We start from the raw sequence: 13,587 nt of genomic DNA on the forward strand, positions 1-13,587 counted from the left end.
GGTAGTGTCAGCAGTTATTGACATCAATGAGCAGCAGGAGATTATTAAAATCTAGATCAATGCAAACATAGTCTCTACCTTTTACAGATAAAAAAAGCCTTCAGACATTATTTTGAGTACCGGAAATGGAAAAGCATCTGACAGTTTTTACTACTCAAATATTACTTAGTATTTCATTTTGACTATTATATTATATCAAATTTCTTCTGACATTTCCGAAAGTTAAGTTATATGCTCTTGCATGTGGTTGTACAATGAAAAGTTGCATACTCCAATATGCTAGAAACAACTTTACAATTTCTATATGAAACCTTAAAACAAAAATCATAAAGGCACCTCATTTGTATATTCTTTTCAGTATTACAAATCTATAAATCCCAGGAATTCAAGAACTTTTCATCCCTTTGCTCACAAAAGGAAAATATTTTTCATATCTAGGCGTGTTTCCCCACCAACGGGGAAAGGAGCAACAGAAGCTCAACTTCCTCAGGAAGTTAAAGCGTGCTCACCGCCTGCTGACCAACTTCTATTGGTCAGCACCAACAGAGTGTCCTGACCAACTGTTGTTTGGTTCCCCAGCTGCATAGCAAAATACAGGAAGGCCCTGCAGTGTGTTGGTGAGGTCAGCAGAACATGTCAACCTAACAAAAGTTCCCTCCCATCGAGTTATTTACATTGGGAAACATCAAAAGAAAATCAGCTTTGCTTTTGTAAAAAGTGATCTAACTCATCCGGGACCCTATTTGGTGAAACATAAAGAATAATAATATATTCAATAATAATCATAATTTGTTTCAAAGCAATCTTTCAGTTTTTCTAATATAATCCAGTTTTTGCAAGCATGTTTGCAGAGATTTTAAAATCTTTTGTTCTTATTAGAATCTTCTGAATTTGAAAGTTTATGTTTCTATATCTGCATGTTTCTGTACCTGAAAAAGGCAGTTTTTTCTAAATAACTTGCATTTTCTATTAAAACACAAATTATATATATGACACATTTCAGAAATGCGACACAGAACAGCTTTTTACACAAAAACAAACATATACTGAAATATTGAAGGATAACAACAATAAATCAAAGAAAAAAGGGGAACAGCTTTTGAGATTTTAGGAGCCCACAATATCCTGAATAGTTTTCACTCTGTGTCTGTTAAATCTTAACCAGATTCTTTGATTTCTTAATAATTTCTTATGAAATCCAAAACCCATGTGCAAAGTTTTAGGACACATGCTACTGACTTAAATTAACCGTTTTGGTTTTGGACTCAAAAAGATTAAACAAAGAATCACACAAAACTAACAAAAAGTGATGGATCGGGAGAATGAAGAAAATGATCCAACCAAGCTAAATAACAGTCCTGCTAATTCCAGTGGAAAGCCTGGAGCTGGAAGCCCACGGTACACTCTGGTTTCCACTCACGCCTGTCAGAGCAGGCCGAACTGAAAACTATGAGGAGCAGATGGAAGATGGCGCAGTGGCAACTTTTGGTATTCACTTCAAATGCAGGCAAAATCTGCCTCCAAAACAGGGATAAATACAGTTCTTTGATATAAATATACTGTTATTATATTGACTGTGACCCATCAAATTAGGTACAATTTATTACAAAACACTTTTGTATTACAAGTGCTGGTTTAAAACCCTTTAAACACGTTTTTCTCTGATGTCAGTAATGAGAGAATAATATGCTGTGCCACAATTTTTTTCTATCATGTCTTTATTTTATGCCTGTAAGCTCCTAAAACTCTCTATGTGTTTTATCCTTACAATTTGCAATTTTGTGCATCAAAGACAGGAGTCAGTAACTCTTTTGGGTAAAAAAGCAACTTATTAAGCGTACTAAAAAATACTAACATTTTGAAAGCTAAGACATATTTCTAGTTTCACATTTTAGAAAACAAATCATCGAAATTCTACAAAGGAATCAAAATATTTTGTACAATAAGACCAGCTGAGTGAGGCCTTTCCGTCAATATTTGAAATATTAGTGAGTTGCAGTCTTTTGAAGCAATGAACAAATCTTTGATAGCAGTTCACCTGATTTTTTGACACCTATTGGAAAAGGTAATGTTTAAATGAACGAGTTAATGTCTTATGACAAATCTTGGGCTCAAGCTTCGTGTCTCAGGGTTCTGGAGAAGCTATATCAGTCTGATTTGTCCGTTCCAAAAACAGTTTTAAGATCATTCTGAAAAGTCAACAACTCCAAGCACATATTAAATATGAAGCTAAATGAATATGGTCAAAGGTTTGATGGTCTATAAGGCAAAGATTGAACTATTTCTCCACACTGACGACAAACATCTTTGGAGGTTCTCTGCATCTGCTTCTCTCTGGGCTTGTGCATTAATTGCGGCAGAAAAAGCAGATGTGACCAGCTGTCTGTCAGCATAAGCTCTCCTGCACATTTGGCTTAGGTTTTATATGTCACTGTCATTCGAATCTTTAACCTCCAACAAAGTAAAGTTTTAAAACATAAGAACCGACAGGCATAATGGCAGAAGGAATATGCTAAGGGCCTGATTTATTGTCAGTTTTAGCAGTACATCACAAAAAGTTGATATGGTAGAATGAGAAAGACTATGTCTAAGTTCTTCAACTTCACTTCAGATCAACGGCGAGATGTCTGAAACAGAACAACAGAACAAGGATCTAAATCTAAAACAGATTTAGAATAAAGCAGGCTGTCTTTAAACTACTGGAAAGATCTTTACCTCAACCATATTGGAAATAAGAAGACTGTGCTTAAAGGCCCAAAAATTTACATGAGCTACATCAATTCCTCCATGAAGAGTGGTCAAAAATCCAGCAGAAAAATGCTGATGGCAACAGAAAGTATGTGGGTTCTCTGCAACCACTTAAAATTACAGAATTATTATAACTATCATGCCAATGAAGTGGACATAACCTTTTCACCAATAGTTTAATAGCATTTCAAGCAGCCCCATAAAATATTCATATATCACTCACCAAAAACACCAAAATTAAAATGACTACAAATGATGGGGCTTTCTATTTATTTTGAAAGCTAATTGTTAATCAGAAAAACTGCAATCTCACATATGTTTTCCTATTCAAGGCTCTCTGAGCTGAAGCACACAGGCAGACTTACAGGAACACATGAGCGAAGCATAATTGAGTTAAAATGCTCTTTATGAAAACTTTATTAGTACATACTGTTCCATGTTATTTTTAAAACTGTTTGAAAAGCAAAATATGTAAAAGAGGTTTTGTTTTTTCACATTTCATTGGTCCCCACATCCTCCCTGTTATTCACTCATGCAGCCAGAGCTAAGTCAAATCTTCTCTCAACAGAATCGATCCAACAGGCCGGTGATGCTTACCTTGTATCTGTGGGATATAGGGCGCCAGCAGCTTGCTTCTTTTTTTCTCATAGCCCTTCTGAGTGATGTCCCCTGTACAGACAAAGACAGACAAATAGAGGAACAGACAGAGAGAGAAAGAGACAGGGAGGGGGACAGAGAGAGATGAGTCATTAGCTCGGCTGAGGCTTGCTGTTCTGTCTATGTTGGTGTGTGTAATGGCCCCAGGATCACACTGCCAGGCTGGTTAGACTGGCACCACATGGTACCGGATCCAGGTTGTGGTTAGGGAATGCTAAATACCTCAGACATACACACTTTTCATTCACTCACAGTATATTTACCAGCTTTACAAAAACATTTTTAAAATATTAGCTAGAGAAGACAATTTCCTCTGAGTATTTGAATAATATCAGCTGAGCAAGTGGAGTTTAAAGGATCTTTTATGAGTGCCTAAAATAACATCCCAAAGTAGAAATACTGATGGAAGCATGACACAGTTTTTTATCCCCTGCATGTGAATAAAAGGCAATAATTTAAATATGATCAAACGAATCCAAGAAGAATTGTTGTAAAAACAATTAAGACAGGAAAAAAGAAAGAATCATTATTCTTCAGGCAGATTGGATGCAAAATGTCTGAGTGTTCTTGTATTTAACACCATTTATCTCCCCATTAACTCTGACAAGCTTCCCTGTCCTTTCAGGGAATAAAAAGCATCCCCACAGCTTGATGCTGCCACTACCATTTTGCAAAAAGGAACATTTTGGTCCTATCAGATGACACCACATTCTGCTAAATATTTGCAATATCTTCTACATGGTTTTTCGCAAACCTTACAAAGGCTGTGGGTTTTTTTTTCTTAGCTAAATACAAATGCACTCCACAAACTTTTCCAATTTTTAACATTTGTTGAACCAGGTATAATTTTTCTTTCCCTTTACAAATATACATTACTCAGCGTTGGTCTATCACATTAAATCTCTAATGTGAAACAATTTGACCAACGCTGACATCAATTCTTTTGCAAGCTGCTGTAAATGATTCTGCATCGCTACTTACAGCTTATTGGATTAATTTCTGCTAGTACTCTGCTCTTTAAGCCTCTTCGGAACAACTGTGTGATAATTTGAAGGCAGGTGTTGTTTGCAACGCTTCCCACTGCTCCTGAGTCACCAGTAACAACTGAATGCCTGCACTGTTAAATGTCCAAGAGAGATGGAGGCCAGCAACAATGCAATGCTGTCCACAGGCTAAGCCGTCTGACCTGACACTGACTTGTTCGGGTGATAAATTCTCTGTTTGTGTGCGTGTGTGAGAACATCAGTGAGTGCCTGTGTGCGTGCTAGCGTGCCTGTTTGCACACCGCAGCAGCCATCCAGTTTGACAAACACACAATAGAGGCCCACTATTCTCTGCGACAGCTCCGAATTCTGGCCTGGGGCCTACGAGGCCGGGCCGCCCGGAGAACACGCTGATCCATGGAGTTATGTCTCAGTAAAACTAATCTTCTGATCCGAGAACAAGTAACTTTGTCATAAGATATTACGGAATAGTTTTGAATGTTGTGTGGCAGTCACCTCCCACCCCATGCCCCTTGTTACACCACACTAAATATTTGATTTCCCAAAACTTTTTTTTTTTTTTAAATAGTCAAAGTTTTGTAAAACATATTCTGTGCCAGAAGCTGTAGACAACAGTAACATAAATTCCAGAGTGGCCAAGTTGGCAACTTACCAGCTAAATGTAGCTACTTTTTAGACAAAAGAGAAGAGAAGAGAAGAGAAGAGAAGAGAAGAGAAGAGAAGAGAAGAGAAGAGAAGAGAAGAGAAGAGAAGAGAAGAGAAGAGAAGAGAAGAGAAGAGAAGAGAAGAGAAGCCTCAGCAGTGAATCTTGTGACTTTTTGGTGTCACTGGAGACTTATGGAAACTGGTGAGAGTGCCTGTACTGTTCCTGCTCTGTTTCAGCGACCATCAGAAGCTGTCATTACCCGCTCCTCAGGACAAAGACACACCCAGTCCTCACCCAGCGGTCCCCCTCAGCTGCAGTCAGAGCAGGAGATGATCACCTTCTGTCAATAAGGTTAAAACCAAAATCAGATTAAAGAAATCTAAGATAGACTCTGTTTGCATGGGTTTGGAAAGGGCTAATCTCTGTTTCCCTAAATATCATAGATTTTTGATATTCCCTGCATCCATGACCTGAACAAGTTGATTTTGATATCCATTTTAGTGAGGACAGGACCTACATCTTGAAGTAAAGAGTTGCAAAATTTCCTCTGGAAGGGTGCACATCTGTGTTTGCACCTAAATGATGTGTATCTGTGCATTACTATTTCCTCTCTCTTAGACCTTTAAGTACTGCTATAGGAGCAAAACGGGAGGATTCAAAGGTCAATATGTGCCCTGCTGACTGGGGAATTACAGAGGGAGGCGGGAGATGAGGATATGAAGGGGTAATGGGAATGGTGGGGAGGACACAGATGGAAAGATAGATAGAAGACGGCTTTGCAACTATGGTAAATTGCACAGTGGGAATGGAGGTTCTGCTGCTTCTGGTAAATTAACAACATTTGACCACCTTCACCTCTGAGCCATGTACAGAAAAAGTCCTCAAATTAGGCACTTTAGAAAATTGGAAACACAGTAAAACAAAACAGAGAAGGAATGTGTCAGACGGGAGATAAACAAAAGCTTGACACAGAGCTAAGGGACTTTCTCATATCATCAAAGAGAATAAGCAGGATGGGCTAAGCTGAAGGACTGCATCTTCTCTCAGTCAGGATCCATCTTAATCATAAGCCTGCTCCTTTGTTCCCTTTATCCTTCCACTCAAACCTCTTCCAGGATCATCCCAGCCACTAAGTCCTCGCTGACGACACACAGAAGCCTTCCTGTCATCTCCTGACCTCCAGACACTTTCTCTCTTTTCAATCACCTTCAGTCTGCTAAGCAGAGAAAACAAAAACAAAAAGAGAAATCTCCTGTCAAATGTCCACTTCCACACCATCCGTCTGACGTGAAAGCATCTTATTTACTGGAGGCTGTGGGGAAAAAAAATTAATCATTTTATGTGGTTACCTTAAACTTTGTGTCACCCAGGCCAGAATTTAAATTTGATAACGTGTGTGTGTGAAGCCGTTTGCACTTGTGACCCAATAAAGACAATCAGAACCCTCAGGCAGAGGCGGTCGGTATGTAAAAGTGTGCATGAAACTCTGTGTGCAGCAACAGATCAAGTCTGTAATACATCATAAAAAATAATCCAGTAACGTCAAAGTTCTTATCCTGACTGCACTGCAAGTATTAAAAAGAGTGTTGCATTGACTCTTTTATAGCTACTATTCTCATGTGTTTAATTAATAGTGTGTTCTACATAAAAAACAACAGAAGTCAAAAATCTCTTCCCGATCAATGAACATACCATACTAAACAAAAGCAGGCTGCACTGATAACACTTCGAAGTAGATGCAGCTAATGAGTAAAGAAGAGATAAACTTTCAATGAAGTTTGAGGATGTAAAAAGATATATTTTCTTTGGCACTGTGAGAAATGTGAGGTTCACTGTACCTGCAAGAGAGCGAGAGAGAGCAAGACTTTAAAGCAGATAAGAGGAAGGCTCCCTGGAGAACAAAGTGTTGTTCTAGTTTATCCTTTTGAGCCTTTAAGTGCTGTCTGTCATGAAATATGATGGATTTGGAAGTGTTGGCAGCATCTACTTAGGTTTCGGGAATTATAGGTGCACTAACCACTTTCATTGTTAAAGTAATGTTTCCAGGTTTGCATTAAACAATATTTCCCGTTTTCTGCTTTATTTAGAAAGCCTAGGACTGCATTTGAAGTGTGTTTATTCTTTTATGTGTGTGTTTACGTTTGTTTTGTTATCATCAATTAACACAGGTAGATTTATTCTTCTCTACATGAAGATTGCTTAATTTTCAGGCTACGATAGTAGTTATTGTGTTTTATGTTATATTTACCATTTTTGACACATGATTATCTGAATTAATTTGGATATTTTGTTGGGATTCTTAATATCCTGAGTTCTACATTTAAGTTCTCTTTGTCTATCTCTTGCAAACTGAAGCATAAAAGGAACAATTAGTAAAACTGAACCAAAATCAACGTGGCCGGTTTGTGATAACACCAATTTCTCCTCAAGAATATATAAATCATTCTATAAACATATGGTGCTGCAATTATTGCATTATAAATTAGTTCTTCCTCTGTAACTGAAATCCTGGAACCCCTGAAATAAAACCTTCATGTCTGCACCAGACTCCAACCCCCTCTTCTTGAATGACCACCAGCCAGAAAGATGGCCCCACCCTTTCCACAATGTCAGATCCCGTGCCAGTCTGACCCACAAACGTGCCAACTCCGCTGCTGAGGCAGCAATCAAACTGTCTGCCCTTCAGACACAGAAAACCACAACTAAATATTTAGGCAGGGGGAGAAACTACTTTCTGGGCTTGTGCATTAATTGCGGCAGAAAAAGCAGATGTGACCAGCTGTCTGTCAGCATAAGCTCTCCTGCACATTTGGCTTAGGTTTTATATGTCACTGTCATTTGAATCTTTAAATTTGTTTTGGTATGTACCAGAGAAATACTTTGCATCCCGATATTCCAGTCCTGCAAATATGTATTTGCAGGACTGGAATATCGGGATGCAAAGTATTTTTCTGATCCAACTTTAACTGGATATACTTGGACATTCACATCTGATGAGGAAAGAAAAAGGCAAAAATACAGATGAGAGAAAAAAAACACAACACCACAGGGCATCTTTACAGTCTATCTAGGACCTAAAAAGTTTTGTTAATAATAATAGGATTAAAAAACCACACACACATACATAAGACCTGTGGCAAACTATAAAGGCAGGCAGAGTAACTTACAGAAGCCAGAGGAGGCTGCAGATCGGTGATGTCTTCAGCAAACAGAGCAGTGATGGAAGAAGGTTCAGAATAAGAGGCCAGGGGGTCAGCAGAGGCTAACCAGCTAAAACAGTCTAACACATCCTGCTGTCATAAATCAGGCCACTCTGCCATTCTTTGTTTCCTTTCAAAGTCAGAGCAGGAGAAAGATCGAACCCCATCTCCCTCTTCCTGCCGTCCTATCACTCCCTTCCCTCTCTCTCTAACCCTCCACTCGCAGCACCCCCTCTGCTATCACCACCCTCCAAACATCCCCCCACCTCTCTCTCTCTTTCACCGTTTCCATCCGTCCCTTGTTCACTCTCCTCCCAGCGAAGGTTTCCACAAAGCCACGCTTGGCTGCAGGATTAGGGTGTCAAAGCAGACCCCTGCCCCCCACCTTTCCCACATACCGATCCCACACAGCACTTCCACTGTACAACAACTGTGAAGAGCCTTCATTAGCTTGTTATGACACGTTCACACAAGTCAGATTACACCGCACGAAGACAGCTTGTTTCAAAGCAGAGCAACAAAAATCAAACGTGAAGATTAAGAAACAAAGAATCAGAAATATCAAGTGAGGGATGAGTTTGGTAACTTTGAGATTAACATTGTAATTCTTCAACAATTTCTACCTAAAAACAGCTTTGTGGGAAAATAAATTCAACCAGAGGAAGCCACTGAGGGGTGAGATTAGTCTACCTTTGATGTTGAGGAAAATCCACCCTTGTATTTAGACTGGCTGGAGATAGAGTACTCCAGGAGTCCCACGGGTTTCCTCAGCCTCCTCCGAAGAGGAGGGGATGGATGTCTGCATGTCTGAGCGCCTCTGCATCTGTATTTCATTTTAGACATTAGCCACCTATTTGCCCTGTGGCACACACGTTCAGTGAATGCCTGCATATGATTAGGCTAATTAATGTTTGGTAGCGAAAAGCTAATGAATATAGCCAAACACTTTCAGAGAAAAGAACATCCTGTCTGCTTCTTTAGGCCTTTCACTGCTGGGCAAATCGCCTTCCCTCAGGAGGTTTATGGGGAAAATCCTGTGCAAAGCTATTGAATTCAATATGTGAGGTAAATTAATAACCACTGTAGTTTTTATAGAACAAAATACATTTTCTTGTGAATTTTTAGGCTGGTAGTTAATTAGGATGGTAAAATCATTCATACCCTTGGCAGATTTTTATATTTTCATTAGCGCTTAGTTAAAGGAAATGACCAACAACTAAAGGCTAAATGTAAGAAAAGGTGCAAGAGTATCATTGTTGTAAAACAAATAATATTTTCATTAACAATTTAATAAAAAAATTACAAGTTAAAAATGCTTTTTAAACTTGTCAATTATCAGACACCTTTCTAACGCCTGCCTTTTTCATGTTTTAACATTTATTTTTAGTGAGGAGCTTCACGTTTTTGGGATTGGAAGGGCTCTTTGCCTTCACCTCCACAGATGCTATATCAAAATCAAAACTGAACTATGGCTGAGCAATTTCAAAACATGAATACTTACAGATAGAAGAACTTTAAAATACTGTTGTTAGTTTATAAATCACTGAATGGTTTAGCACCACAATACATTAAAGATCTGCTGTTGTTGTATCAACCTTCCAGAACTCTCAGGTCTTCTGGTTCTGGTCTGCTCTGCACCCCCAGAACCAGAACCAAACGAGGAGAAGCGGCATTTAGCATCTATGCACCACAAATCTGGAACAAACTTCCAGAAAACTGTAAAACAGCTGAAACACTGACTTCATTTAAATCTCAACTAAAAACCCACTTGTTTAGAGTTGTATTTGAAACGTAATCAATTGCAAATTTATTGATGGAATCTGACTTGATGTTGTTTTTATTGTTGACTCTATGTCGCATTGTGTTTCTGTGTTTGATTTGATGTAAAGCACTTTGAAATGCCTTGCTGCTGAAATGTGCTATACAAATAAAAAATTTGATTGAAATTTGAAGAAACATGTTGGTAAAATTAAATTTAAATACTTTAAATATAAATCTTCCACAAGTGTGAACAATTTCTAGACTAATTGACAACTGCTCAAACCAATCAAACACATTAAATCAATAGAAATCATGCAAAAGACTTTTTAACCATATATGTTTCATGGAAAAGAAGTACAATTATGCACACTAAAACAGCTGCATTACTTTATAAAAACTTAGAAATGTTATTATACACATTTTTAATCACCTTATCTTCCTCAACACTGTTGTACTCATGACATTCATGATCTGTATAATGTAACTATAATCTTTATTAAACATTAATATATTACTGCATGAGTGACTTTAAATGTCATATTCATCAAAGTACAGCATTCAAGTGGTCACATCTAGTTGCTATATTGCACTTTAATAATAGGATGATGAATCCATATTTTCTGCAGCCCTGCATGGAAGCAGTGCCATATTCAAACAGGATGATTTTGTTTATTTCCTTAATGCCATGTTGAGTTTTTATGTGTAAGGAGGGGATTTTAAAAATATCAAATACTGTCAAAACAGAGGAAGAACAAAATAAAAAAGGAAAACTCCCATGTTAATTTCTTCATTCAAAAAGGAAAGGAAGTGTTGCATTCCGATGACTGTGTTAAATGCTGCCTGTCCTAATGGCATGTTAGAGGGGATGTCTGGAATACACAGGACACATTGTTGAGTCCAAACTGCTGCCTGTAAATTGCTCAAGTACAGCCTTTGGAGGGTGATGGAGCTTTGCAGAGTTAGACATGTCATTGGAGCTGTCAGGAAGGCGCCTACAATCTTTGCTGTTTTGCTGACTTTGCCCACAGCCCCTCAGGTATGTACAGGAGCAAAATCAGGAACCCAAAAATAACCATGCCTGTTTTTTTATTCGCAGATTTGGCCTCACCACTTAGAAATATTGATTTCAGTCATTTCCAGAAACATTCTGGCACCTATAGACTGGTTAGTCACAGTCATATGTCCTCATCTAGATTTGTAGCACAAGTGTAAAATACCGAGTGTTTAACAGCATCTGATAATTCTTACAGAGCAGGTTAAATAATCAAAATTCTTGCTTAAACCTATTTGTTATTTTCCCAAAATGTCAATTACACTGATCAACTTCTTAACCCTAAATTTCTTTTCAAACATAGTCAAGACCAAAGAGCTGCCAAAAGATATCAGAGACAAGACTGTAGGTACAAGACTGGAAATGACATCAAGAAGTTGACAGCAATTAGTGCAGATATTCATCATCAAAATGATTATCAATAGACGTCAGCCTGCAGCTCCAGACAGGATCTTGACTCGCATTGTGAAAATTATCATAGAAAAGATAGGGATCGACCTTCAGCCTTCTGTTAATGACCCTATGGCAGTTTGGAGCTGACCAAATCCCTCATGAGGCGGAATGCAAGACTGGTGACCAGCTACAACAAACATCTTGGCACTGTGCTCAGCAGCAAAGTTTATTCCACAAAGTTCTTAAACACATTTTTTAGCGGATCATTGATTTTGCAGGGGTTTGTTTCTTTCGATCTCTAGATTAAAATAAAACTTCTGTTCACAATCGTTCACAATTGGAGACTGTTCATTGGTAGGAGAACAGTATAGACTGCTGAAAATGTATTCCAAAAAAGAAAACAATAGACAGAACCTTATTTGTAGTCTTAATAATTTTGCAGTCTTGTGGTAAGGTAAAGAAAAAAAAAGAAAGAAATTGGGCCTTGAAGTGCTTTGAAACTAAAAAAATGTGCAAACAGCAATGTTACATTCACTTCGGGAGTTTACAGCAATTCAGAACTTGATTCAAGGCCAAATCACATACTGAATGTAGAGTTCTGCTCCAACATAGATAAACTTAAGGCTATAAGAAATATGACTACTAAAGCATAAATTGAACAGAAGTAGCTGTAGGTGCAGTGATAAATAATTAAAGTAAGAAAAAAACATTGAGAAGACTTGGAGTAAGTCATAATCAGGAGGAAGAAGGGTAAGTGTTACAGAAAAGAGAGGGTTGATTGAAGCTGACGATGAAACTGAAACTAGGAGCCAGCTGGAGAAACATCAGGAGGTGGAGCTGACTGGAGAATTTCAGACACAAAAGAAAGAAATGATGACAAAAAGAGGAAAGAGAGAAAAATGAGAAACAGAGGAGGACATAATTAAAAGGTAATGACTTCCTCTTCCTTTCAATAGACGCACGTGCTGCTAATACACACACACGCACACTATCTGATAACTCTGATCCTAAGGCGCCATGCCGTCCCTCAGCCTCCATCCATCAACAGCTCCAATCACAGCGCCGCATCGCTTTTAATTAAGTAGTGCCAACCAATTAGGAGAGTGAACTAACCCTCCATTACCACTTTGTTAATGCATAACCCCCTCATCACAAACACCCACACACGCAGAGAGACCAAAATTCCCCCTTCCGTCCCTCAGGCTCAGTATGGCTGGTGAGCAGACAGACAGCGTGAATAATAAGACATTAGATGCAGTGCTGCTTTACACTGGGGAGCCTGCAGCTGTGCACTGTTTCAGGGAGCAGGCAAGAGGGGCAGCCATAATTAACAAGTCACAAATCAACACTACTACTATACATACATACTCTGTTGTGTATGGATACACAGAAATACACTTACATCAGTTCTGGGAGAAATAAAGAACCAAGACCACACAGACATAAGAGCAAGGACACATTAACCTGCTAATGTGCCATAAACAAATTAAAAGTATCCTCAGTTATTTTTTATCCCAATTGAACGTTCTCACATTTTCTCTTTACCACCTCAAAGCTCAATGTACTTTACTAAGATATTGTTGAAACAAGAAAAAATAGTTAGGAATGCTGGTCAGAGTTGACAATAGCATGAATGAATGTAATTCTAGAATTAAACATGTTGAACTCTGTGGCGGTGCCCACCTCCAGTCCCAGAGAGTCTGCAACATCTTCAACACACCTGAATCAAAAGGCTGGATTTGCTCATCAGCAGTCATTCATCCATGCAGAGGCTTAGTAATGACGCATTCATTTGATTCGGCTATGTTGGAGCAGGGAAGCGTTTAAAAATTGTTGGGTTCGCTGTGTTAGAGGCAGCAGAAGAACTTGAGACCAGGAGGTTCCACCTTCTAGCAGGACAATGTCTCTAAACACACAGTCATAACAAAAATGGATTGGTGACATCACTTGAACTATTTTTGCAATGAAGAATGTGGAAAAAAATTCAGTCCTTACAATGTGCAAAACTGACAGCGCAAAAGAGCATAAAGGTGGCTAGACAAAAAAAACTGTTGGCACAAATGTCATCTTTATAGTTTTCAGATTTTTATTGAAATGTTGAAAATCTTGTTAAATTTTTTTTTCTGT

The 13,587-nt window shown here is 38.4% G+C and overlaps 1 protein-coding gene across 7 annotated transcripts in view; it reads right to left on the reverse strand.

Moving 5' to 3' along the window:
• The window catches only part of dip2a (disco-interacting protein 2 homolog A), an 87,864-nt gene that overhangs the window by 34,811 nt on the left and 39,466 nt on the right, over positions 1-13,587 (reverse strand). For all 7 annotated transcript variants that reach the window (XM_044131978.1, XM_044131977.1, XM_044131976.1 and 4 more), the window contains exon 2: positions 3,346-3,417. In XM_044131978.1, coding sequence (XP_043987913.1) covers positions 3,346-3,417 — 72 coding nt within the window. The remainder of the gene's footprint in view (positions 1-3,345; positions 3,418-13,587) is intronic.

Source organism: Gambusia affinis, linkage group LG11, assembly GCF_019740435.1.
Source record: "Gambusia affinis linkage group LG11, SWU_Gaff_1.0, whole genome shotgun sequence".
NCBI lineage: Eukaryota > Metazoa > Chordata > Actinopteri > Cyprinodontiformes > Poeciliidae > Gambusia > Gambusia affinis.